This window comes from Electrona antarctica, assembly GCF_951216825.1.
Source record: "Electrona antarctica genome assembly, chromosome: 5".
Classification (NCBI taxonomy): Eukaryota; Metazoa; Chordata; class Actinopteri; order Myctophiformes; family Myctophidae; genus Electrona; species Electrona antarctica.
Genome location: NC_136810.1, coordinates 35,249,918 through 35,275,209, shown reverse-complemented (window position 1 = coordinate 35,275,209; position 25,292 = coordinate 35,249,918). Strand labels below are relative to the sequence as shown.

The window sequence follows — 25,292 nt, the reverse complement described above, 5'->3', positions numbered from 1 at the left end:
GGCTCACCTTTCATTGTTTTGACTTAATTCAGCAGAAGAGAGGTTCAAACAAGGGATATTTATTGGCAGTTATGCTTGACATCGGCTCAGTCTTATCGAAGGCATAATTCAGTTATTTGAATACAGTACTTTACATACAAAAAATACCATGGAGCAAAAAGGAGTGAAGATTGGCAGGTGGAACATCTCTCAACTGCAGAACGATTTAAGAAGTAAGCTACGGGATTCTGTTTCTACACAGTAGTAGTAGGTTTTTCTTATCCTTCAGTTGAAATGCATGTGGTTTTCTTGACCTTTTAAGTTAAAAATGAGGTACAAAAACAGGACAAGAGTATTGTCATTTCCAGGCTAGCTGGACTCTTTCAAGTCCTTCACTTGCCGAGGGCTTTGTCCAGATTGTTCTTGATGGCGTCCAGGAAGTCTGTGGTGTTGACGTAATGCTCGTTCAGTTTGCAGCTGAGAAGACAAGACAGGGAAATCAGACTACAGAAACCTCAGTTCCCGTTTTCAAAAAGCATTCAACTATTCAATGATTCATTGCCCTGTAGGCTATATTTGAATATAACAAGTTGTTAAGAGTATACAATCTTTTTTAGTTGAATTAAATGTTAGATCGCTTACTTGGGCAGGCCATGGATGCAGCCTGCAAGGTCCTTGGTCATAACACCACTTTCCACGGTCTCAACACAGACCCTCTCTAAAGTCTGAGAGAACCTGCAAGGAGAACAACAAAAAACAACATTAAAATGAGCTCACACCACTCTTATATCAGCACATCTGAGCAAACAATGATAGATCATTTCAATGATTTATAAATCCCTTACTTGATAAGGTCAGGGTTGCCATCAAGTTTACCCCTATGCTCAAGACCCCTGGTCCAGGCAAAGATGCTAGCAATGGGGTTGGTGCTGGTTGAATTTCCCTGAAGACAGAGACAGGATGATTCAATCAAGCAACTCATTCTAGCTATCAAAGACAACCATGGATACAAGGCATAAAGATAAAGCTATTTTAATCCTTCCTTGTTGCCAGCTAAGGTTTATTACAATTTTCACCACCAGATGTCACTGCAAGTACACAGATAACTGGTGTAACTAGGCACATTTGTTTGATTTCCCCACTGCACATTCCTAGATTGATATTAACATTGAATAGCAAAATAGAATACCTTCTGGTGCTCACGGTAGTGCCTGGTCACAGTGCCATGGGCAGCTTCAGCCTCGATGGTCTTGCCATCAGGGCACACAAGAACCGATGTCATCAGTCCCAAGGAGCCAAAACCTAAAAGAACCTCACAAAAAAAAGATAGATGTCAATCTACAACATCTTGCTTAATAAAACATTTTGCTAAATAAAATGGGGAACACTCAAGCTAGAAGCTATAGAGCACCGAAGTCCTGACGTCACTGTCAGTAGAGGGCGCCAGTCCACAGGTTTGTGTACTTTTTATTTGCATTGAATTCCCCATAGGGGGATTTTTAGATCTCTTCATATAAGAACTGTGTTTGAAAAATAAACCGATCATCCCGGCCTTTTCACTCATATGGATATGAAGCATCGACTGAAGGTGGAAATGTACAAATATACCCAAAGAGTAACAAAATAAGCGCTAGAAACGAGTCAAACAACCCAGAGACTACATTTCCGGGTAGGCAGGGTGGCTGCAGGCTGGGCCGGCCCTCCCATCAGGCAGAACAGGAAGTTGCCTAGGGCATCATGAGGGGAGGGGGGGCATCCACCCAGCAAAAAACAAACAAACGCAGTGCTTTAGAACACAAGGGGACCATGGTCATTTTTCAAGGGGGCATCACGAAAAATCCTGCCTAGGGCACCAAATTGCTCAGGGCCGGCAGCCTGCAGCTGCCCGTCGCACAACATAAACTGAATTTTCTCCAGAAACTGGCTGTATCAAATATTAATGGACATCATTAACGACACACAGCCACACCCCTGACAGAAAGGCCGGGATGATCGGTTTATTTTTCAAACACAGTTCTTATATGAAGCGACCTAAAATCGCCTATGGGGATTTCAATGAAACAAAAACAAATACATGAACCAGTGTACTGGCGCCATCTACTGAAAGTGACGTCAGACTTCGGTGCTTTATACAATTCCCTGGTGGCAATTGCTTCTTATTATGAGGCTGTAATGTCGGTTTGAGCGCATCTCACCCTGAGCCAGGATGTCGGACTGGACATCTCCATCGTAGTTCTTGCAGGCCCACACAAAGGCTCCAGCGGACTTCAGTACTTGGGCCACCATATCGTCGATGAGTCTGTGTTCATACCAGATCTTCAGCTTGTCAAACTCTGGCTTGTAGTTCCTGTCAGACACAAAGCGTATCCACTTGAAATGTGTCACAGTGACCAGAAACATGATAGTAAACATATCAACCAAATACTGCAGTGACACCTTGATATTATAAGAAAATAATTCTCTTTTAATTAGGGCTGTCAAATGATAAAAAATTTGAATCGGATTAATCACAGCTTCAACATTAATTTAATCATGATTAATCACCATTCGAACTATGTCCAAAATATGCCATGTTTTCCTGTTTATTGTTGTGGAAATGGAAATATAAATGACAGAAAGCGGATATACATTAGTTTTTTAATGTTTTTTGTTTTCTAATGCATTTAGTATAGCCTATGATGTGATGTGAGCATCTGTAGGCCTAGCCTACACTTTGAGTTAAATGAACACTGGCTTTTGGCCATGTAGACTGGGGTCCCCCAGGAGGAAGTCACTAATGTTGCTCTGGAGAGGGAAGTCTGGAACACTCTGGTGGAGCTGTTGCCCCCGCGACCCGACTACGGATAAGCGGTTGAAGATGGATGGATGGAGACTGGGGTCCCAGTCCAGAGATGAAAATCATAATGAAATGGCCTAGGCTACTTTCTATCAATTTAATTTGGGGGTCCTTGAAATTAAAATAGCTGAGAATCAATGGGTTAAACTGTAGACTATAGTTAATTCACAAAATACAATAATGGCACATAAGCATTTTTGAAACAGGGCTTGGTTTAGAAAAGCCTATATTTTGCGCTAAAATAATATATTGAATAACATAAATGTAGGTTTTAAGGCTAGAATGGCATTGTAGTGGACTATAGTGAGAGACGAGATTGTCTCTCCTTCATTGCGGAGTTAGTCGTGAATGATCAGCTTCAGTCAGTGTTTTGGTTCGTACCTGGATTTGTGCATTATCTCCGCTGTGCACAGCAGCACAGGGGAACTGTCTTTAATATATCCATGGTCGTTTTCAGTTGCTTTCCATGTGCGACACAAAAGTACCATGTGTTTGTTTTGGTAATAGCTAGCCCCATATGTGCCCTCTCCCTACGCTCATTCTGTAGCTCCGAGATGAGGTCACACACAGGGCCCCTCCCACCCCGTTCAGAAACGGCGCATGTTTCCACAATTCCACGATTCTTACCCTTTTCTAAACAATGGATTAAAAAACGTGAAGGGTTTACACTAATTAAACGTCAACAACGCCAAAGAAAATCCAACTTTAAACGGTTACGAGCGTTACAGCGGTTGGTATAGTCAGCCGCTTCCATGTTTATCAAGGGATTCGTGCGTGTGCGCGTGCATGTCGAGTGAACTGAAGTCAGTTGGAGATTTTCGACCAGGGGAGGCGCCGGGGAGGCGCTAAAGCTTTTCAACTTCCTTGAAAAACATGCTAAACAACCGCTAGACGCTCGTGTAACCGTTTAAAGTTGGATTTTCTTTGGCGTTGTTGACGTTGAATTAGTGTAAACCCTTCACGCCACTTCATGTTTTTGATTCATTGTTTAGAAAAGGGTAAGAATCGTGGAATTGTGGAAACATGCGCCGTTTCAGAACGGGGTGGGAGGGGCCCTGTGTGTGACCTCATCTCGGAGCTACAGAATGAGCGTAGGGAGAGGGCACATATGGGGCTAGGTAATAGCCTACTGTAGGCGCAGCCATGCTGATTCACGTAATCGCGTTGGACAAAACGAAACCAGCCGGACCAACGTTAATGGCTTAATGCACGTAGGACCCGCATTTTCAAACTGTCCACAAGTTGCGACGGACCCGACGGTACTATAAAACATGTGAGTGATTCTTGCAGCGCGCTGATAGCTAGTAGCTACACACTAGTAGTGTGCGTGTGTGCATGCGTGCAGAGGAGGGAGGAAAACTGGAGGAGGCGACGAGGCGTGCGGGTGTGTGTGTGTGACTGTGCAGTCACAGTGTAGCCTAATGGGGCTTTGCTAGGCAGACAAAGTAACGCAACAGAGTTACAGAATCAAACCACTTGGCAACCCAACTACAATACACAAGCTATCTCTGGTGTTGTTCAATCATGACTGTGTGCTACACAGTGACAGATTTGTTATGCTCTGGACGTTCCTGAGCCGCGCGCACGGGCGCATGTTAGGGGGAACACCAACATGCGTTAATTGCGTTAAATATATAACGCAATTAATTAACCAAATGAATTAACGCCGTTAATGCGTTATTTTTGACATCCTTACTTTTAATATCAAGTTTGTGTAGATTACAGGCAAAAACAAACATGAATGGAAGGGGGAAATGACAGATTGATCCACAAGGGGTGCCCTTTCAATATATTTTTTTTATAACGTTTTGGAAACGGTATGGCAGTACAGTAACAAACGCTATGCTAAAAGGATAACATACTGGGCTCCATTTTTAGTTTGAAGAAAAAAGACTCACTTTTGAAAGACATCCTCGAAGATGTCCTTGAATCTACCATCATAGGCTTTGAGAATTGTGTTCTTGGTGCTCAGGTACAGAGGCCACTTCTTGCCAATGGCATACTGGAAGCATGCGTGAGCAAAGCCAGTAATAGACTGTAGGAGAAGAAAAAACAGGGCAAAGGGTTACTTGTGGGGAAGGCCACACAAGTAATACAGGGGTTAACAACCTTTTGTCTCTGGGCCAGGCTAGACCTCATATATACACACTAGTACCATTAGCTGACACCACCATTTCCCATAGACAGGTTGAAAGTCCCAGCGAACAGTATGACCTCCACTGTTGTAAAACCAAACAAACTGTTGGCTTGATATCCGCAAACAAAACAGTGTTTAGGCAGGATCACATGAGGTGAGTGCACCCAAACCTCAGTTTCACGGAGCGCTACAGACACCACTACATGCAGGTTATACTTCTTCTACGCATGCAGATTAAGTTACTCAGAAGCAGGTTTTACATTGCAGTTACGGAAGTATAACTGTGCAAATATAATAACAAACATAATTGGATTATCAATAGTAGATGCAAATTTATGAATAATATACTTTCAACAGACCTTGTCGGTTTGCTAATACCTAAAAATTACAGCATCTTAATTATCGATGAATAATATCTACAAGCACACAATGGGTCATAATGCGATGTGTTGGGAGCTTTCAGATCTGCTATTTTCACTATTTGAGTATGACAAAGTATAAAATAGGGCTTAATATAAGTGGTTATTTGATCTTAAATCATTAAATTATCTTAAATCATGGCTTCAATAATATATATACTGGCCTTAGCATAAAGAATTCTATCTAGCAGACTAATTTGGTCCAAATTCATTATAAAAATCACACCCATGTGAAGTGAGGGGCGCTAATATATTAAAGTCTAACAACTGTTGATTAGGTGATGTAATGGTGATGTAAAACAAACGGTGCCAACACAAACATTAAACGCCATTAACAATAAAGAGACAATATGACGTAAACGACACATGACGTAAATTTCCCCTTCATTGTCAATGCGTTTACTAAACAAACTTTGAACTAAAGACAAACATTAAACCTGTGTATAGGACCCTCAAAAAACATTTTGCGGAAAGCAACTAAGTCCACCACCGCTCTCCCTCTCATGCAAGTAATTGACAATATATAAAGTCACAACACCAACTTTCATGAGGCAATATTGCATTGTTTTAAGGTTCTTAACCCCCTTATGGCCAGTGACGTATTATGCATATTGATATCAATAAATCCCTCATGGCCATTTGACGTAAATCGTTTAATCCCCTGTAATCGGGAGCATAATATAACAAAATGTAGCAACTTTTAGCTTGTTTGGCTAACGGCCGATGTAATCTACCTAAAACCGGCCGAAATCCGCGAGTGCACGGTCGATCACGCACGCGTGTGATCGCATATGCATCGCTGCGTAAAATGCGATATTTTGGGCTTGATTAGAGCTTAATTTGACTTAGTTATTAAAATAAACAATGATCGCTTAGCATTCCGGACATCTGATAGTGCTGCACCAGTCCAAACTAGTCCCGGATGTTGTGATTCCTTAAACCGGAAGTGATAGCCAGATTCGCTCTATTTGGTCAAAACCGGCACAATGGTGACGCTACCGGATTATAGGATTGCCGTGTGAGAATGAGATGCAGTGTGTATATCACAGATTTTTCTATTGGCATTAAAATGACAAATTAAACATTTTATATAGCATTGATATATAAAACGCACTTCTCAATTGCTCGATTAATCAAAAACATAATCAATAGAATAATGGCTAAGAAGATAATCAATAGTCCCATTTTCTTCAGTAAAATCTAATGAGGAAAAAATACAAATAAATAAAACACTCACCTCATCTGTGTTGTACATGCCAATTCCAACGCCACCGGCGGGGAAGTCATAGACCTCCCATTCCTTGCCTGCGCTGCCATCAGTAGGTGAGAAGATGATCTTGAATTTTCCCGGCTTGTCAATAACAAAGTCTGTGGCTCTGTACTGTAGAGGGAACAATGAATGACTTGTCTTTTGTAATTCGAGGATAAAAATCGTGTCGATATGAATATTCAACAAGCCTGGCTGTTGCACTACCAAGTCTGTCACTTTGTGAAAAACAATGGGTGTAAACCGAGGAGCAACAGAATGTCTCCTGCGTCTAGACGGAGCTGACCTGATCGCCAAATGCATGTCTGCCAATGGTGATGGGCTGTGTCCAGCCAGGAACAAGCCTGGGAATGTTCTTGCAAACGATTGGTTCACGGAAGACAGTGCCGCCCAGGATGTTCCTGATGGTTCCGTTGGGACTTTTCCACATTTTCTTCAAGCTGAACTCTGAAATGAAATCATAAGAGTTTTTCATTGATTGATTATTTTATTTCACAGTATGTAGAATGGGTACATTACAAAAACTGTTACTTTGATACTGTTGACCATGATAAAGCACTAAGACTTGTAAACAAGTCTTAGTGCTTTATCATGGTGTCGTCCACACAGTAACGAAAGTAACACAAAAACATGTCACAGACTGGAATCGTCTACAATTTTCATGTGGATATGTTTTGTAAACTGGCTAATGAGTGTCAAACACAGACTACAAGAAAAAGAGGAAAACATAATAAAAAGTGAATTATACCGTTATAACCACTTTAACACTTTATCATTATAGAGCAGTGGTTTTCAACCTTTTTCATATCATGGCCCATTTTATATTCGGCATTTGAGCCACAGACCACCATTTGATGAGATTTAGCCTCTCAGACCCTAAACTTAGAATATTTTACACTCTTGATAGTGTAAAATTTACACTCAAGAGTTAAAGGAGCATTCAGTGATGTGGGTGATTTGGAAAATAAACCCAGTCCACCCGGTAACAAGATGTGCACATGCACACGCTCTACAGTGGGGGAAGTACAACAGACCAACAGCACATGCACCAAGGCCCGCCCCACTCGATCATGATTGGAGGAAGGCCCCTCTCATCCTGATTGGATGAAGGCTTTGCCACCCAAAGCCCAAACCGAAACTAGGGTTTTTTGACCCCAGGGGTTAACTGGGGACAGGGAGGAACTCCTTATATGGTCAGCACACTTTATAGTAGGGAGGATTATCCAAAAAATAAGAAAAAATAAGTGATATTTGAATGAAGTGAAATCACTGAATATACCTTTAAAGATCTATAAGGGTCAATTTGGTTACCAACTCAGCTAGCTGAGGACCACCTGGAGGAACCCCCTCAAGGACCACTGGTTGAAAACCACTGTTATAGATGAGGGAAATTTACATTTTTTTTGTACAAGCCCAGAACACGTCACGCTAAAACGTGTCGTCAGCTTGTAGATCAGCTATTTTTAGTTTGGAATTTCACAAATACTTTTATAGGGGTTCAAATGTTATTACCAACAACTCTGTCCTCATCGGGTGTGATGGTGGCACATTTGACAGCCACGTTGTACTTCAGGGTAGCCAGGGCCGAGTCGATGGTGACCTGGTCATCTGTCTGGTCACGGTACGGCAGACCCAGATCATAGTACTTCAACTCAACATCGACGTTAGACAGGATGAGCTGAGAAAACACAAAATGAGAATATCAGAACCCATGCACGCTTTACTCTGAAAATAGGACTACACAGGAACATTCCTGTCAAAGAAGCTATGTTTAGCCAGGTTTCCCAACACAGCTGAACACACTGTACTCCAGGGACAAGCTGAGTCAAATCATTATTTTAACGAGGTGCAAGATCTACTCCTCTAGGTACAATTTCAAGTATGAAGTATTACAGTCTGCAAAACTAGTAAGCATAGGCAATGTTATTATCTGATATCGATGCATAATAGTCCATTCATTGTGTGACGTTTTCTACCTGTAGCTATACCATGTTTACATAATTTTAACAATACATTAATCGTAAAATGACAACAAAAAATAAACATCACATAACACTGACTGATATCATCCCTATGATCCATGTTTCGTCCCAAGGCAACACACCATCTGCTCTCTCCAAAGGCAATCAGCCAACCCCCGAGAGGAACCTCACACAAAACCCCTCCCCCACATCATACATAATCTCACTGCCATCAGCACCACACACACACACACACACACACACACACACACACACACACTCCTCCCCATCTACGTTGTCAGTCAGTGATATAAAAATAGACGAGTCAGACAGTGTGGGCTGCCGCTGTCCTGCCCCAAGGCAGGCAGACACAGATACACAGACACACACACACACACACACACACTAATGTTTGCATGTTCACGTCCCCCTTCAAGTTAACACTTACGCACCTTTTCTTTGATGAACTCCCAGATGATCCTGGTCATTTCATCTCCATCCATCTCCACCACTGGCTGGGCCACCTTAATGCGTTTGTCGGCATCTGTCATTCATACAAAAGACAAAGTAAACAGACTTTTATTTTACTACCCTGTGGGGAACAAAAAACAGTTGCCCTGGGACCGAAATGGTAGCTTCATCACTATGATCATAATTATTGCATATAGTCAGGAAAAGATCCCTTTGGTCGGTTAACTACAGAGTTCCTTTTTTGATTATGGACTTCCAAATTGGACAGAGAGCCTAAAATCAGAGTTCAACACCATATTATTACCTCCCACTCCCATACAATGTGGACTCTTAATGTGTTAAAGCCAACATTTGGGTGTACTAATTCAATGTCACAGGGTTAGATTGGACTAAATTACAGATTCTCTTTTTTTTTTTTACATTCAAACTCAAGAATTGTAGTACCAGTCAGATCTGCTTTCACTCAACTTTGGCGATGAGGCCTGCCAACAAGGAGATGCAAAGAATCAAGTGACTTTCTGGCCTCCCAGCCAAGTCAGTGGGCTCCAGCAACATGATACTTCACTGAATATTATAATTGAGTAGTGTCTGTCTGTTTGAACAAAATGGTGGAACACATTGGAAATGTACATGACCCTACATTACATTTGGTGAAAAAATTACTGTTTTAATTCATATGAAATACGATAGCATGGACCCATGTGCGTGCTTAAAAAGACACTCAACCTTTAACAGCGTCTATCAAGCCTTGGTAGCACCTGTCAAAATACACTCAGTTCAGTTCTCATGCTCTTGGCTAGACACATGGTCCCCGTCAGCTGAGGGTACATGCTACATAACATGGTGGATCATTGAAAATAACCCAGAGGTCAGTACAGATGTAACGTTAGATTCCCCTGTAACCAATGGCACAGTACTGTGATAATGGTACACTCTTCTACAGGTCAAAAATGTAACCTAAACCTAATCAAAAGATTTATTTTACTTTGTATTTTCTCTACGTTCGAGGTACTGCATATCCTGTATAAATGCTGTCGCCAGTATGAACAATACAAAAATAAAATTAAAGGCCCATCTTGTGGCGTAGGACAATGACATTTTATGTTTTTCTCAAACATCGGAATTCTACTCTTTCTGCAGAGTACACAAGATTGTGTGCCGTTCTTAGAAGCAGTGTTTTCCTGAAAGTAGTGGCAACACCAATCAAAAAAGAAGAGCTCTGTAGTGTAGAATGAGATTGAGCCAGTGTTTGTCTAACCCTGGTTGGTTTCTGGACAATATACACAATCAGTTTATCACAGTGTCTGTCAATATCTTGTCAGCATTATATTTTTTGATATAATCTTTCACGGGTAAATTTTCACAACAACCATTCCACATAAATGTGTTATTTTTACTGTGTTACGTTTTACTACACCAGATTTAAAACCTTGTCAAAAGCTGAATTATTTTGAAGATGCGATTATGAGGTTGAATATAGGCCTAACTATGATATATATTCACCTGACAGCAACTGACACTACTACTGCAAGGCATCATGGGTAAGAGTCATTTCACAGCTGCCTGTCATTGGTCATAATTTCAGAATAGTCTTACATTAAATCGGCACAAGACATTCACTTGCTCTCACAATTAATGTGATAGAGGGGGAGGGGAGAGCAGGAGAACGTTACATAACATATAATGTGTTCAACAAACTGGATGCAGGAGGACTGTTATAAACAAAGTCATGCAGGCTCCCCATAGCAACTGGGCATTTGTTGGGGATACGGTAGTATGCATTTAACCATTTTTACCCTGGCGTCCCATGTTGGGCCACGTCATATATTGGGTATGTCATTATATACGAAGATTTTCACAGCATTTCAAAACTTTCAAAAATATGCATAATCTACAACCTCATAAGCAACATGCTTGTAGATCGTTATTTTCACTTTATGTCATACAAGAAAATATAATATATTAATATTATGCTCAGATACCATTTGTTCTGACCTAGAACAAACGACTTAATTTTGAGTACTACTCATACTGACTACCAAGTACCAATACGAGTACTTTCTTTATGATGATATTGTTGTAATGTAATTAGTGCTCGAAAATGTAATGTGTATGCATGTCAAAATATTGGCCATATTGAGTATATCCTACTCACTTAAAGAATTAAGTGAGTATAATTTTATGCATTTTGTACTTTAAAAATAACAGTACTTTAAAAATAAATTCATTTGCCAAAATTTACCAGCTGTATGTACAGCAATCAATGAATGTTTTGGTATGGGGTCAGAGTATCTGGACTTTTACAGATACAGAGTACATGGGTAGGGTATTGGGCCCGATACCGGCAAGTGCACTTAGTAGAATGCATACATTATTCTGGCTCAACACACTTTGGCAATAAGGGAATGGGTTCTATGCATATGACTGGTTGGTTGTACCACTTTCCTGCAGTTGGTGATTCTCTGATTTGCCACTTCCAATATCAGCAACATGAATAAACTCACCACCTGTGATCGTGATGTATCACAATGATGCGCTCAGACAACGTGAAGAAAATTATCCCACATATCACTGTGTAGACTAGTGAAGGTCATTTGCTGATAGCTGTAACTTCAGATAGGAGTTAGGACAGAGTAAAGGACAAATCCAAAACAAAAACGAGAGCTTCACTCTAAAGGTCATTAGGAAAGCCCTTGGCTGTCCTTTTCTGGTCAACAACCAGAAACCACTTCACTTGTAAGCCTACTGAGTTTTGCAGGGCACAAACTGGACAACTACTGTAGCCACATTACCGGACCGGTAGTTCACTTGTCTCACCAAAGTCCACAAAATCTAGACAAATGGAAAGGAGTCTAAAGGAATCTGTGGTGAAGCAGACCATTATTAGATTAGATGCTCATTAGCCTTTCAAAAAAGACCAAGTAACCAAGAGGTAGCAGACTGAGAAGAAATATAATATATTTAGAGGGGAACTGAGAGGTTTGTAGGCACAATCAATCAGTAAAGCTCCTGGCAAAAGACAATGCAACATGTGATGGGAATAAGACACAAACAGATCTGCCACTCTGCCAAGCCATAGCCATTCATTTTTGAAAATCTTAGCCTCATTCATAACATGAATATGCTTCATTGATCGTTGCTGGCGATTTCATCCATGATATGAGATTTTATAATGATACGTTTGGTTGTACAGTGTGCATTGATTGCATTGAAAATAAAATTCTATAATATGCATAGCCCAATAGAGACCAAATTTCCCCTTTGGCTTTGAGGATAATGAAGCTTTTCCTTACAATACCATACTTTCCACTTGTAACAAAACACTCAAGTTAGAACAGGTTTAACATCCCATATTTCCCACCAAGATAAGATAAGATCTTTGACAGATCAATTAGTTAATACTATGATCTCTTTAACTTTGGCTATAATGACAGCCAGGACAGTAAATCTCATTGTTCAGAAAAGATGTGTTGTGTAGTTTTAACACTGACAAAGCCTTTAATCCATGCTGAGGCCATTTGTTTGGTCAATCTTTATACTAGTGAACTGCAATGGATTATTATGAAACAGCAGTGATAGCGAGGTGACTACAATGCTCAAAAGGCACATTTATTCAGAGACAGCTGTCAGCTGTCAACAGGACAGTGACAAACACAGCGCCCTTCAATTGACCCAGTATTTGGCTGTGTAGTATTTGGCTGTGTGTGCTCCAAAGTCACGGAAGGGGGAGGGGATACACACCAGGTGGAGTTGTGGTGCTTTGCTTGCAACAAGGACTTTTACGTTTTCATGAAAATGCAATGTCCCAGAGGTCCTGGGCACATACAATAGCCTATTCCTTACCAGAATTATGTATATTACACATTAACAAGACTCCAAAGTAAATGACACCTGTGACCTGTACACAACTCACCAACTCACAACTCACTCAACGCTCCTATGCCACCAAAATGTGGAACGCCCTACCAACTGTCATTAAGACATGCGAATCCCTTGACTCCTTCAAAACCGCTCTCAAAGGGCACCTATGGATGGCTGCAATTCGAAACTGGCCCCCGTAAAATCTGAATCCCCCCCCCCGCCCCCCCCTTTTCCCCCTCACTGTATATATTTCTTTTCCCTTTTTACCTCCTTTATGATGAATTCCTGTTCTGTCTATAGAAGTGTCTATTTGTACGTCTCTAAATGTTTTGATGATTTGAACATGGTGGACCCTATTGGAAACAAGTGTAATGCTTAATTGGGTCGTCCACTCACAGTTAACAGCCTTTGTATTTTGTTTGTGCTTGAAATGTACTGTAATTCTGCAAACTGTTAATAAATTCTTCAATCATTTCAATCAAAAAACCAGTTTAACATTAATACAAATAACGGTATTTAGCAAATGTGTTATATATAGAGAGCAGGCTAGTGCTATGCCCCAAATGGAAGACATAAAGTAGGACACTACACTTGTGGCGGCCATTACTCTCCTACCAGTACCCTAGCTGACCTTGTAGAAAAGTTTTCACTCACTTCGAAGGAAGAATAGCTTAACAAATCCGTTTAAAGGACGATAGATGCACTGACGAGGAATACTTTCTATTAGTAAACAGATCAACCTAAGCTACATATCATGCACATATATTGTATTTATTGTGATGACTTGTACTTGTACAACGGACACATGTGGGCGTGCAGATGTCATTCAAACCCTGCCAATATTGCGTGGCATATGCGTTTTCTTTTCGACATTATTGGAAATGTAAAGATCAGTAGTCAAAGCTCAAATGTCAAAGGATGACATGTTAACGATGTTACTTAAGATGCGACGGTGAAGATTATCATTCTACTTCTGAGCAAAGTCAGCAAACCACAGAAACTTCGAAAAGGCGGACAAAGACAGCCGGCTTCATCTAGGCGCCTCTATCTTTGAACAGCCAAGCCAACGACCTGCCATATAACCATTATCATTATCTAGTCATGGGGTGGCGGTTTGCGCGTCGTTGCCTGCAGATCAACATTATTAATATTACCGCAACGAGGCTTTTAAAATAGGCTAGGGTGAGCGCTTAATTTCGCATTTTAGCACACCACCGGGTTTTCTAGGTTGGATGATGATGGTGTTGGCTAACGTTAGCCGTCGTTAACCTCCATCCTAGCGCCGTGGATGGCTTAGCAGCTGTGCGATCACTGCGATCAGATCAGGTTGTTGAACTCACAGTTCCTTTGTTGGAGAGTCTGACAAGTGGCCGCCGGGGCAAGCACCGCAGGGTTCTTGCTGAGAGCTGCAGCAGACCTGGTGAGAGAGCTGAGGACCTTCAGGTATCCGGCCATGTCTTTGCCTGCCCGTGTGTCACTTTCAGTGGATCCTCGACAAAATTCCGAGCAAAGGGGCAGAAACAGTGCCCAGCTCCCGTCAATATAGTCAAGCACAACCCACTGTGCACGCTACGTCACATTAAATGGCAGAGGAGGGATCAAACATGCTGGGCCCCAATCAGCACCGAGGAGAGGAGAGCAGAGCTTTCGGATTATTCTTCGATCTACAATATCGCGAGTTGTGATCTTGTAGATCGGCTAATTTGCTGTCTAGTAAAATCATGCGTCTAGAGGTTTTTTTTAAAATGATGTCACATAAATACGATTGCAAATTCAAATTATGATTCAAATGTCATAATTGTAGCTACATGAGAAATGAGAAATACATTCCATGGTGGTGTTATTGAAACATGTCTTGCTTTTGTGTGCAATTTTGTATTGTAATCATTTTAAGTTAATTTAATTATTGTAAAGTTAAACTACTCCTCTGTCGGCTTTAGGCCCCTGCGGAATCTCCTCGAGGCCCCACATTGAAAACCAAGACAACATGCTCTGAATCTGATCATGTGATCTATGACATGTCAGTTGAACACAATTATTGAAGACATAGGCTACCTTGGCTTAGCCCTGAAACATGACTGTCATGATTACGAGCGTCATATGAACCATGGCTAACCTTGGCTCTTATATGTTATGCACGTACACTAACTAATAATCGGGTTCCTATACTTATAGTCTACTTATAGTCTTATTGGCGAACAGAGTAATTTTATTCACATAGAAGTTGGCAGCGCAGAGCCATGTTCCCATGTCCCAACTCTTTGGAGGCTTGCTATTTTTAGGTGGTGAGGGTTCTTGCCAAACTGGGAGAAAGTGCAGTCATGTGTCAAACCTGGAGGTGAGCCAAACAACAGAGCCAACCCTCAACTCTCAAACCACTGAAACCAGACAGGTCACCTCCGTCTCCATGTAGACTAGAGCATTACTAGAGGACATGAATGACAAACTAGCTACAACATTTTACAAACAAAACAACAATGTTAATAACTTTAACTTCTTCTTGTCTTCTTGATTCCATGCACAAGTTCAACATTCTTTAGATTATTTTGAAGGTCAACAAAGGTCAGGTGATTTTGTCCTTATTACGCAACATGGGTTGAAGAACCATATGTGAAGAAAGTGCAGAGGAGACAATGGATAGGCCTATGACATAATCTTATTACTGAGTGTCAGCAACCTTTGAACCCTTGGAATGTAAACAGTCCCCACATTCCCTCCATGCCCCCATAAGACAGTATGAGAAGATATCGCCAAATATCAGTAAGATATTAATAAAAGGTGCATTTTAGAAAAGGAATACGCTTTTATAACTTAAGAAGACCTTAATTTTAGTTCTTACTTAAATAAATGTTTATTAAACGGATTTGTGTTGGGCAACATACACCCTAAAGATAGGCTACATTAGTCCGGCAGTCAACAGGCTTCTTTTGTTAAAAGTGTGAAATTTGGTATATCGTATTTTTTATTGGCCTACGATATTGTCTATATACGTACATTCATGAATCTATTTGCTGACCGGTTGTCGGTATTGAGCAATGTTTTTATAGGGGTTTATATGTGACCATACCATATGAGGCAAAAATTACAATTTCATTATGCTTTATGTAGCATGATGTCACATGTCAAACTAGGGGGTTTTCAAATCATGATTCTGAATCCATTCCAAGAATTAGTTTTGCATAAAAAAACACTCCATAAAAAATGTGATGAGGTCGGCACATTTTGAGGCACATTTGGGCAAGGTGGCTATGGCCGTTTTTAGTCCAAGGAGTGTTTTTCGTGCAAAACGAATTTTGCTTGGACCATTCAGAATCACATCACATGCTACATAAAGCATAATGAAAGTTTGAAAATCTTGCCTTATATAGGATGTTAATGGTATGGTCACATTATACCCCTATAAAAAGAATTGCTCAATTCAAAAGTCGATTCATGAATGTCTTTATATATAGACGATATTTTAGGCTAATAAAAAAAGACCATATCAAATTTCCCACTCCACAACCCTGCCTTCCGGGCTACATAGAAAAAAGAGGTAACCTGTTGTTTTGTTAACTCAGCATTAATTTGCCTACATTATGATTTGGAATTAGTGAGCCTTGAGTAATTCGTGGGAGAATGGGAGTAAAGTCTGGTGACGCGAGGTTAGAATGGAAGTAGTAAACGTGAATGAACTAAGAGATTATCGAAAGTGGTCGCTGCACCATCTGCTGGAATTCAGATCAATGCACATGAAAGACTGTGTTCCTACGCGTACGGCGACCTCTGCTGGAGAATCAACGAAAATTGCCCTGTTTTAGGAAATAGATATTCTATTCAGTGATTTCAGTCTCATACAGTGTGAATAATAATGATACTGTATCAGTTGTGGGCGCAGGTTATGTTTTACTGCGGCTCAATTAAAATACACAATATCTAAAATGTTAACAAAACATTTTACACTAGTTTGTGATATATTCCAGTTGGCAGGTTTAAATAATTGTGTAGATGTCTTTTTTGCACACCTTGCACATTTTGTAAAGGTAGAGTAATAACCATTGAGATCATTCCTCACTGTCATCCAAATCCAAACCTGAACAAAAACGAAGCAGGCCAGTGAGGCCACAGATTTACACAAGATATTAAACTGGCTTGAAACTACAGTATACAAAGTCACATGAACCAATGGGATTCATTTGTCTTGTTGACATCAGCGCTCTGAGAGCGCAGTCACTTCCTGGTCGACCTTGCATTAAACAACATAACCGTTACTAGACTGCCGAGTTTTTCCCATTACTCTATGGTTTTTTCTCGTGTCTTGTGTTAAATCCCGAGTTCTGTAGGCTATGTGAAGCATAGATACTAGTAATCAAAACCCGTGCGTGTGCGTGTGGTCGTTTTAGGACCCACAGTGACAGTGCAGTTGGATACTTTAGATTGCAAAGGGAAGGCACAGACATGCAGAACTTAGTTGCAATTAAAAACTTTGTCGCCCAGCATCCTATATCTACAGCGCTCGTCACATTAACAGGTTAGTTAATCTTATTGCCTTAAAAATACGGTACGAACGAGTAGGCTACATATTCAAATGATATTACTGTAACTGTAACTATCACTTTGTTTGTGATATAACTATCACTTGAAATGATGAAATGATTACTATATTTACCCAGGGTATCTGGGCTAAGCTCAAGAACTTGTTTTTTGGTGATCACTGTACTATCACTGTAACTTTAATTGTATTAATGGACCTTTGTGAAGCTATTTAGCATGAGGGATAGCAAGCGCTGGCTCTGGCCCATAGCCCTAATTAGCCGCAATTTGCAACTCTAATTTTTTTTATAATGGGATGAATCTAGAGTTGCAATACCCTCCATTGACTCCCCACTCATCATTTTGCGTTTGCGATCTGCTTGTCTTAAACAACGTTAAACTCACCAACATTGCAGCTGTAGTCCAAGCTTGAATTATTCTCTTTCAATCTGCAGAGCTTGTTTTTCATAAAAATCCCCCGTAGACATGTTATGAGCTACTTTCTGTCAAGAAGAAGAAATGTTGGAGTTTGGAAGCGCTCGTTTGTATTAAGGGGTCGCGCTGCTGCCTCCTGCATTATGTGCAAATGCGAAACAGATGCATGCAGGGACGTTCAGTGACTTACGACGAGTGCTTCCAAACTCCAGCACTTAGAAAAAGATAAAAGGTTGGCGTTAGGTTGCAGCACATATAGTTGGATTGTGCAGTCATTGATGAACTATACTAAATACATACATTCAAAGTGTACACTGTATATAAAGTGTCGGAAAGGTTAGCTCTGAAGGCATTAGAGCTATGGACAATATAGGTACGGAAAGGTCAGCACGATATGCTAATTATTTAAATTAAAGGTGGGTAAGTGATATATTTTTTGGTTAAAATAAATGTTATACCTCTATATTCTCTCCTGCTCTTTAGTGAACAGAAAATGCATTTTCAGGTCGGGATACATATTTTTATCCAATCAGGAGAGAGAACCTGCACAGAATAAAGTGATCAGATGGCACTAAGAAATTAGCAGACAAATTTGGACAAAAATATCACTTAACCCACCATTCAATATAGTACAATAACCTACCATCGGGGGGAGGATTTTGTACATAAATTAATGCACTGTATACTGTTGTGGCTCTAGAAAGTTGCAACACTCTGGTGTGCAATATGGTTCATTCTACAAATTCGTAAAAGTGTATGAGGTAGTCTCTTGCGATACCAGAAAGTCTAGCTTAATGTGACTGATAATGTGATCTTATCTGAAGTAAAAAAAATCAAACCAGTCTGAAGTGAGTGGTGCAACATCACCCCTGTTGGTACTCTAAACATAGGGACGGACATAGGGACATGGCTGTTACTTGGAGTGGTTGCACCACTCAAAAATATTACGGGGGAAAAAAACAATAAAAACCTGTCAGCACCTTGGACAGCGACGGAACCCTAATTAGTGGGATTCAGCACCAGGAGACCTGCATTCCAAATACAACATTGTTCCTTTTTAGGTAATAGGAAATAAAACAAAATTTTATTGCAAAGAAAATACAGTCGACGAGTACTGTTACCACATCACTTTTCTTTTCTTTTAAGTGTGCTGCACATTAAGTAATGTGTACGTGTGTACAGTGTGTCATTCTGTAATAATATATATAACAACAATGACGGGTAGAACTAATAAGACAAGATTCTTTTCACTGACTTGTAATTCTTCTCAGGATATATGACCACATATGAGTTGACTGCAGCAGGGTCCAATATTTCTTGTGAGATGATACAGGCAAATTAATCTGTATAAATATGTGCTATCATGAATTAGACACCTGTATGATATTGAGTCAGTTGGATGACACAAGGTTAAAGATGTACAGTTGAAATTAATCACAGTATGGCATGTGGTAGAGAAAAGTAAAACCGCAGAACAGGTCCCACAGCTTTCTTACATCTCACATATTTAAGGCCTTATCTTTAACTGAACAAGACAGACACATCAAACATTGGACTAGTGACTGTAGCTGTACTTCCTAACAGGCGTGGGATTCATTGCAATGAAGAAATGGATGGCAGGAGGGGTATGTCATAGCAAAGCACGTTTGGATGGGAAGACTGTCCTGATTACTGGAGCCAACACAGGGATCGGTAAAGAGACAGCTGTTGACCTGGCTAGCCGGGGTGAGTAACATATCCACATTTTATTTCCCTAGATTTTCTCAGAAACCAATTACAGTACTATTTTTGCTATTCTGCTACAGGTGCAAGGGTCATTCTGGCTTGTAGAGACATGGATCGGGCTAATAAAGCTGCAGAGGTTATACGGAAGAGCAGTGGCAACGGGAATGTTATTGTCAAAATGTTGGACTTGGCATCTCTGCAGTCAGTGCGAGAACTGGCAAAAGACATACTGGCCAGTGAAGAAAGGCTGGATGTTCTTATCAATAATGCAGGTGATTGATGGCATCAATGTCTGCATATTGTGACACATGGTGGCCCATGTCATTGGCAATGCCATGTAAACAGATGGGAGTTGTCAAGCTGATTTGTAGAACCCTTTTCTCTTAGGTGTCATGAGTTGTCCAAAATGGCAGACTGAAGATGGCTTTGAGATGCAGTTTGGCGTGAACCACTTGGGTCACTTCCTACTAACAAACCTTCTGTTGGATCTCCTGAAGAAGACAACTCCTAGTCGTATTGTCAATGTCTCCAGTTTGGCTCATGAGAAAGGTACAGCTTTGTCTCGGGGGGGGGGGGGGGGGGGGGGGGGGGGCTCTCCTAAATTAACATTCTTTTTGCACTATGCTTTTGAACTAAGCATTTGTGGTGTTTACTCTCCACAGGTAAAATCAATTTTGACGACATAAATCTAGATAAAGAATACACCCCATGGACAAGTTACCGGCAAAGCAAACTTGCTAATGTCCTCTTCACAAGGGAGCTCGCCCTTCGACTGCAAGGTAGATACATTTGTAAACCTTTGATATTTCACATACTACAGTATACACCATATGAATATTTGAGAGGGAGAGCGAGTGCATTTTCCGGCAGCGGCATTAGCAGCGGAGTCTCCGCCAATTGCAGACAACAATTGGTGCCCCCCCCCCCCCCACGTCTGCTTGCCGCTGCCGGAGAATGCACTCGCTCCTTCTGATATTTCAATCCAATGCACTTTATTTATAAAGCACATTTCACAGAATAAAACCAAATACACTGTAGCTATAAACACAGAGAACAACAGCAAACACACGAAAAATACAAAACGGATACAAAACATGGACCAAGGAAACTCAACCGGGGTTAAAAGCCAAGGTGTAGAAGTGGGTCTTTAGGTGGGATTTAAAGGTCTCAATGGAGGGGGCCAGTTTGACATTGGAGGGGAGCGCATTCCATAATGTGGGGGCTATGATGTAAAAGGCTCTATCCCCTCTGGTCTTTAAAGGAGAATTCCATACTAAAAGGCTTTCTTACCTTTCTTTGTAGTTGTTACGTCCCCACCAAAGAGGTCCGGTGTTATTTTGTGCAAAAGCTCCTTATTGGCTATTTCCCCTACCATAAGCCATCAATGAATTGCGTTGAATTGAATGGGAATTGAATGGGGCTATGGGGTGTTGTGCTAATTCGCTTATTTCCATCGCTCAAAATTATATATCTTTTGTATATATCCTCTCTTCATAATGTAAATAATATCCCAAGCGGCACACTTTACTACTTATTTCGATGGAAATAAGCGAATTAGCACAACACCCCATAGCCCCATTCAATTCCCATTCAATTCAATGCAATTCATTGAGGGCTTATGGTAGGGGAAATAGCCAATAAGGAGTTTTTGCACAAAAAAACACCTGGGGTGGGGACGTAACAACTACAAAGAAAGGTAAGAAAGCCTTCTAGTATGGAATTCTCCTTTAAGCGGGTCTTCTTTTTTACCCTAAGGTTTAGCTGGCCTGCGGACCACAGTGACCTTGCCAAATACTGAGGTGCCAAACCATTCAGTGCTTTAAAGACAAACAATAAGATTTTAAAGTAAATTCTGAAACGCACAGGGAGCCAGTGTAGTGACGCCAGAACGGGTGTGATGTGGTCCCGCCTGCGAGTTCCAGTTAGAAGGCATGCCGCGGAATTTTGGACTAACTGAAGCCGATATTTGAGTCGGTGTACCATGTAAAAATTGCTAATGAATACATTATACCTTGCGGCTCGTAATTATGCAGGTACTGGGGTAACTACATACAGCCTACACCCTGGAGTTATCCGAACTGAGCTTGGCCGACACTTCTGGCCTGAAATGCCCCTCTGGAAGAGACTTGTGTATAAACCACTTATGATTTTGCTCAAATCGCCAACGGAAGGAGCCCAGACTACGATCCACTGTGCTGTGGATGAAAGCCTTCAAAATCAGAGTGGATTGTACTACAGGTTAGTAAATTAGGCTTCGTACATGTTTGTATTATTTAGTATCGTGGTATGTGATCTACTTGATGGTTTTATAACTTATTTGCCAATTCACCCCAGCAGTCTCAGGCAAAGTCATAGTTTGCTAAAAGCTTCATGTTCTGCTCTGATTACAGTGACTGCAGTCCTAAACCAGCAGCTCCTCGGGGCCAGGATGATGAAGCAGCCAAGAAACTGTGGGATCTCAGTGCCTCTATGGTTGGACTGTGATGATGGTGAAAATTATGTAAACCTTTTTCAGCGGAATCCTGTGTGACAGAGTAACGCCATTGTCTGACAAGAGTTAGACATTTATTTAGAATATACAACAAACTACATACAAAAATACTATGCATTTATTTATTTATAAGCTTTTTAAACAGGTGTGCCTCACAGTTAATTCTTGTGGAAGCTTTATGAATTAATTATCTTTTTCTTATTTGTTTGTTTGATGTAAAATCACATTTTAGAAGCAAAGTATCACCACTTTCTTTATATTCTGAAGACTATAATGACTTTTTTGTTACTTGAGTACATGAGATAGAACATGGCATGTGCTTTATAACATTGTTAATAACACCCCCCCCCCCCCCTCTCTTGGGCAATAAAGTGCTGTTTTACATAACCCATCACTTAACCTATTTCTTAAGACATATTTATTCATTCATTCACTCACACACCTCCTCTGCATTCTAAGTGTTCTTTTTCTTATTTCTTAGTCTTATGCCTTCCATGTGAGCCCAATACATTTGTACATAACTTGGAATTACGAATGGAATGGTCACAATAACTACTTTTTCTGTTTTGTTGTCTCAAAGGCACTGTGTACAAATATTCTACAAACAGTCAGTGTTCATATTTTACTCAAGCTACATCATAGTCAAGTGCATCATAGTTTCTAACATTTGTCCATTTATGGTGCTAATTACATAATTATGCAGAAGGCGTATCTTGAGAGCAATAGGCTACAAATGGATCATGTGTCCCCTACACTTTACCTCATATCAGAGCATTAGGAGAAAGGAAAGTACCAAGTCCTACCATTTACATTAAAACATTAGACTACATTTAGATGCTGAGAATTCAAAAGATCTAAATTCTTCAAATTGGGTATGTTGGAGAGAATATCTATATTGCTCAGTAATCAGTATTAATATATTAATACATTTAGAAGAATCTGCAAATCATTCTATAACATCTACATGAGAGGTTTTACAGAATTGAACCAATGGATCTATTTCCTGAAATGTTATGGCATTTACTGTATGTTTGTACTACCACAATTAAATATGTAATGCAGAGACATCAAGGCCGACTAATGGGCCAGCTCTTCAAAATCAGAAAGCTGTTTCATTTGCTCCACTTGCATAGAGTGCCTTCTTATAAGCTTCTTCTTGGTCTTGAAACCACCTCTCTTTGGTGAGTTTGGCGCTACTGGAGCTATGGTTCTAAAGCCTGTGGTCAGAGGGGAAGAAGGCTTGCTACTGGCCCCAATGTCAGGAATGGGCGGGTTAGGATTGAAGTTGAGAGGGGGCAAATGGCCCGGCCTGGTGTGGGAGATGTGGTCTAGCAGGAGAGTGCCCGAGCCTCTCCTCTCCAGGAGGCCCGGTGCTCGTCTCCGTGCCGCGCTGGGAGACGATGTGCTGGCATTGCTATCTAGAGATTCCCGAGACGTGGTCAACATAGCGAGTGGAGAGGTGTTGAGTTTTCTCCGTTCCACTGGGATCTTAGGAGAGTCTAGCATGGTAGAATCTGAATAGAGCTGGGAGTCTGAGTCATAATGATCGTGCTCCAGCCGCCTCCTATGCAACGTGTCTCTCACACTGGCCGGCCCACTGTTTCCGCTGCCACCGTCCTGTTCAGCGGGGACAGTGCTGCGCCGTGCCAGTGGCTGGTGCTGGTTCAGAGATCTCTCGTATGACGTCTTGGATGTCAGCGGGACTGAAAGTGAGGTTGTTAGTTTGCAGGGCTGCTCGCCCACCAGAGGGAATAAACTATCTTTACCATCCACACTGTTCTGTCGAGACAGAGTTGACCTTTTGGCCAGTGAGAGTCCATTTATGCCTGTAACAACGTCTTCGTCGGAGGTAGCTCTCTTGCTTTCCTCGTGGGCGGCAGCAGCAGCAGCCAGGACGGAAGGAGCAATCAGCCCCCAGGGCTCTGACTGTAGCCGCTTCAGCTGAGGCAAGCGTGCGCGCTTGGGGTTGGCGGGCCGACGCGTTGGAGAGATGGGCCCGTTGGCGAGTTTTGCAGCCGAGCTTGAGGACGTTTTTAGCTTTGTCTGAAAGCTGAAGACAGTGTTTTGCTGCTCAACCTGGGTTAGTGTGGGAGTTGCACTCAAATCGATGTCGGAGGGTGAGGTGCAGTATGTGGGGGAGCATCTCTCGTCCAGCTCTGGTGATGGGGGAACATTCAGGTACTGTTTGGTGGTTTTAGTTCCAGACGGTGACTTGTCAGTGGTTATTATGATGACCTCTTTGCCTTTCGCTTTGCATGCGTCCAGGAGCAGTTTAAGTGTCTCCTTATCATCCGCATTGATAGCATAGACCAGGGCTGAGGCTCCACTCCTGTCGTCCAGGCTAGGGTCAGCTCCATTGCTAAGCAGGTGGGCCACTACCTCATGTCCAGCCCTATGGATGCAAGCTTGCATTAGGGCCGTCTTGCCTGCTTTGTCCTGTATGTTGGGGTCTGCATGGTTGTCCAAAAGATATTTGACCAGCTTTGCCTTGCTCACACTTTGCTGGTCATTGTGTTTGGACATGCATGCTACCATGAGTGGTGTCTCTCCGCGCTCATTGCTCTCATTGATGTAAGCGCCCCCGTCCAGCAAGAGCCTGGTTAGTCTCAAGCGCCGCAACCATACTGCCTTTAGGAGTGAGTTCCCGTCTGTCCGCAGCTCCAGTATGTCCATTGTCTGGACAAACACAGATCACTCCCTCAATGTTGAAAGGCAATTATAGCCTGCAACCCTATAATCAAAACAATCAAATTAGATTAACCTACATTGCGAAATTAAAAGTATTGAAGAATTTCATTGTGTTGAGTTGCAAAATGTTGTTACATTGAGCCATTGCCACCAGTAGGTGGCAGCATTTATCCAAATTAAATGTTTAGGTACAAGGTAAAAGTTGCAAATCAGATTACATATATACGGTATGTGATTTAGACTAATTGATATTAGGTTAGTCTGATTTATAAAAGACATGGAATCTAGACCTGAAGTGAAGTGGACATGAAAGCCTACATATACTCGACGACCAAATCTATTGGTATTACTTCGTATTATCTGGTGGCTGCTATATCATTTCAAAATGAATTATGGTGATGTACTATTTGTAAATTAATAAGTCAAATGTAATGAAATGTATATTGTTCCACAAATATGTGCTACATTTCATCATAAACGAACGTGAACACGAGCCCATTTTCTCACTAT

At 41.2% G+C, this 25,292-nt stretch overlaps 3 protein-coding genes across 3 annotated transcripts; 1 reads left to right on the top strand and 2 right to left on the bottom strand.

Annotated features, from left to right (window-relative positions):
• Window positions 1-43: 43 nt before the first annotated feature.
• Window positions 44-14,464, bottom strand: idh2 (isocitrate dehydrogenase (NADP(+)) 2). The gene is made up of 11 exons (XM_079502499.1): window positions 14,272-14,464; window positions 9,052-9,143; window positions 8,151-8,316; window positions 6,925-7,085; window positions 6,609-6,752; window positions 4,714-4,850; window positions 2,175-2,326; window positions 1,169-1,281; window positions 825-922; window positions 622-714; window positions 44-456 (listed from the first exon to the last, which is right to left on the bottom strand). The coding sequence occupies exons 1-11, from the start codon at window positions 14,384-14,386 to the stop codon at window positions 372-374; spliced, it is 1,356 nt and encodes a 451-aa protein (XP_079358625.1). The 5' UTR covers window positions 14,387-14,464; the 3' UTR covers window positions 44-371.
• A 2,673-nt stretch (window positions 14,465-17,137) lies between these two features.
• LOC306923296 (retinol dehydrogenase 13-like) lies at window positions 17,138-22,481 on the top strand. Its single transcript, XM_079501342.1, has 7 exons — window positions 17,138-17,441; window positions 19,463-19,603; window positions 19,684-19,875; window positions 19,991-20,152; window positions 20,266-20,382; window positions 21,637-21,841; window positions 21,994-22,481. Exons 1-7 carry the CDS (start codon window positions 17,369-17,371, stop codon window positions 22,085-22,087), a joined length of 984 nt encoding a protein of 327 aa, XP_079357468.1. The 5' UTR covers window positions 17,138-17,368; the 3' UTR covers window positions 22,088-22,481.
• A 118-nt stretch (window positions 22,482-22,599) lies between these two features.
• ankrd34c (ankyrin repeat domain 34C) lies at window positions 22,600-24,917 on the bottom strand. Its single transcript, XM_079501341.1, has one exon. It carries the CDS (start codon window positions 24,765-24,767, stop codon window positions 23,172-23,174), a length of 1,596 nt encoding a protein of 531 aa, XP_079357467.1. The 5' UTR covers window positions 24,768-24,917; the 3' UTR covers window positions 22,600-23,171.
• Window positions 24,918-25,292: the final 375 nt, after the last annotated feature.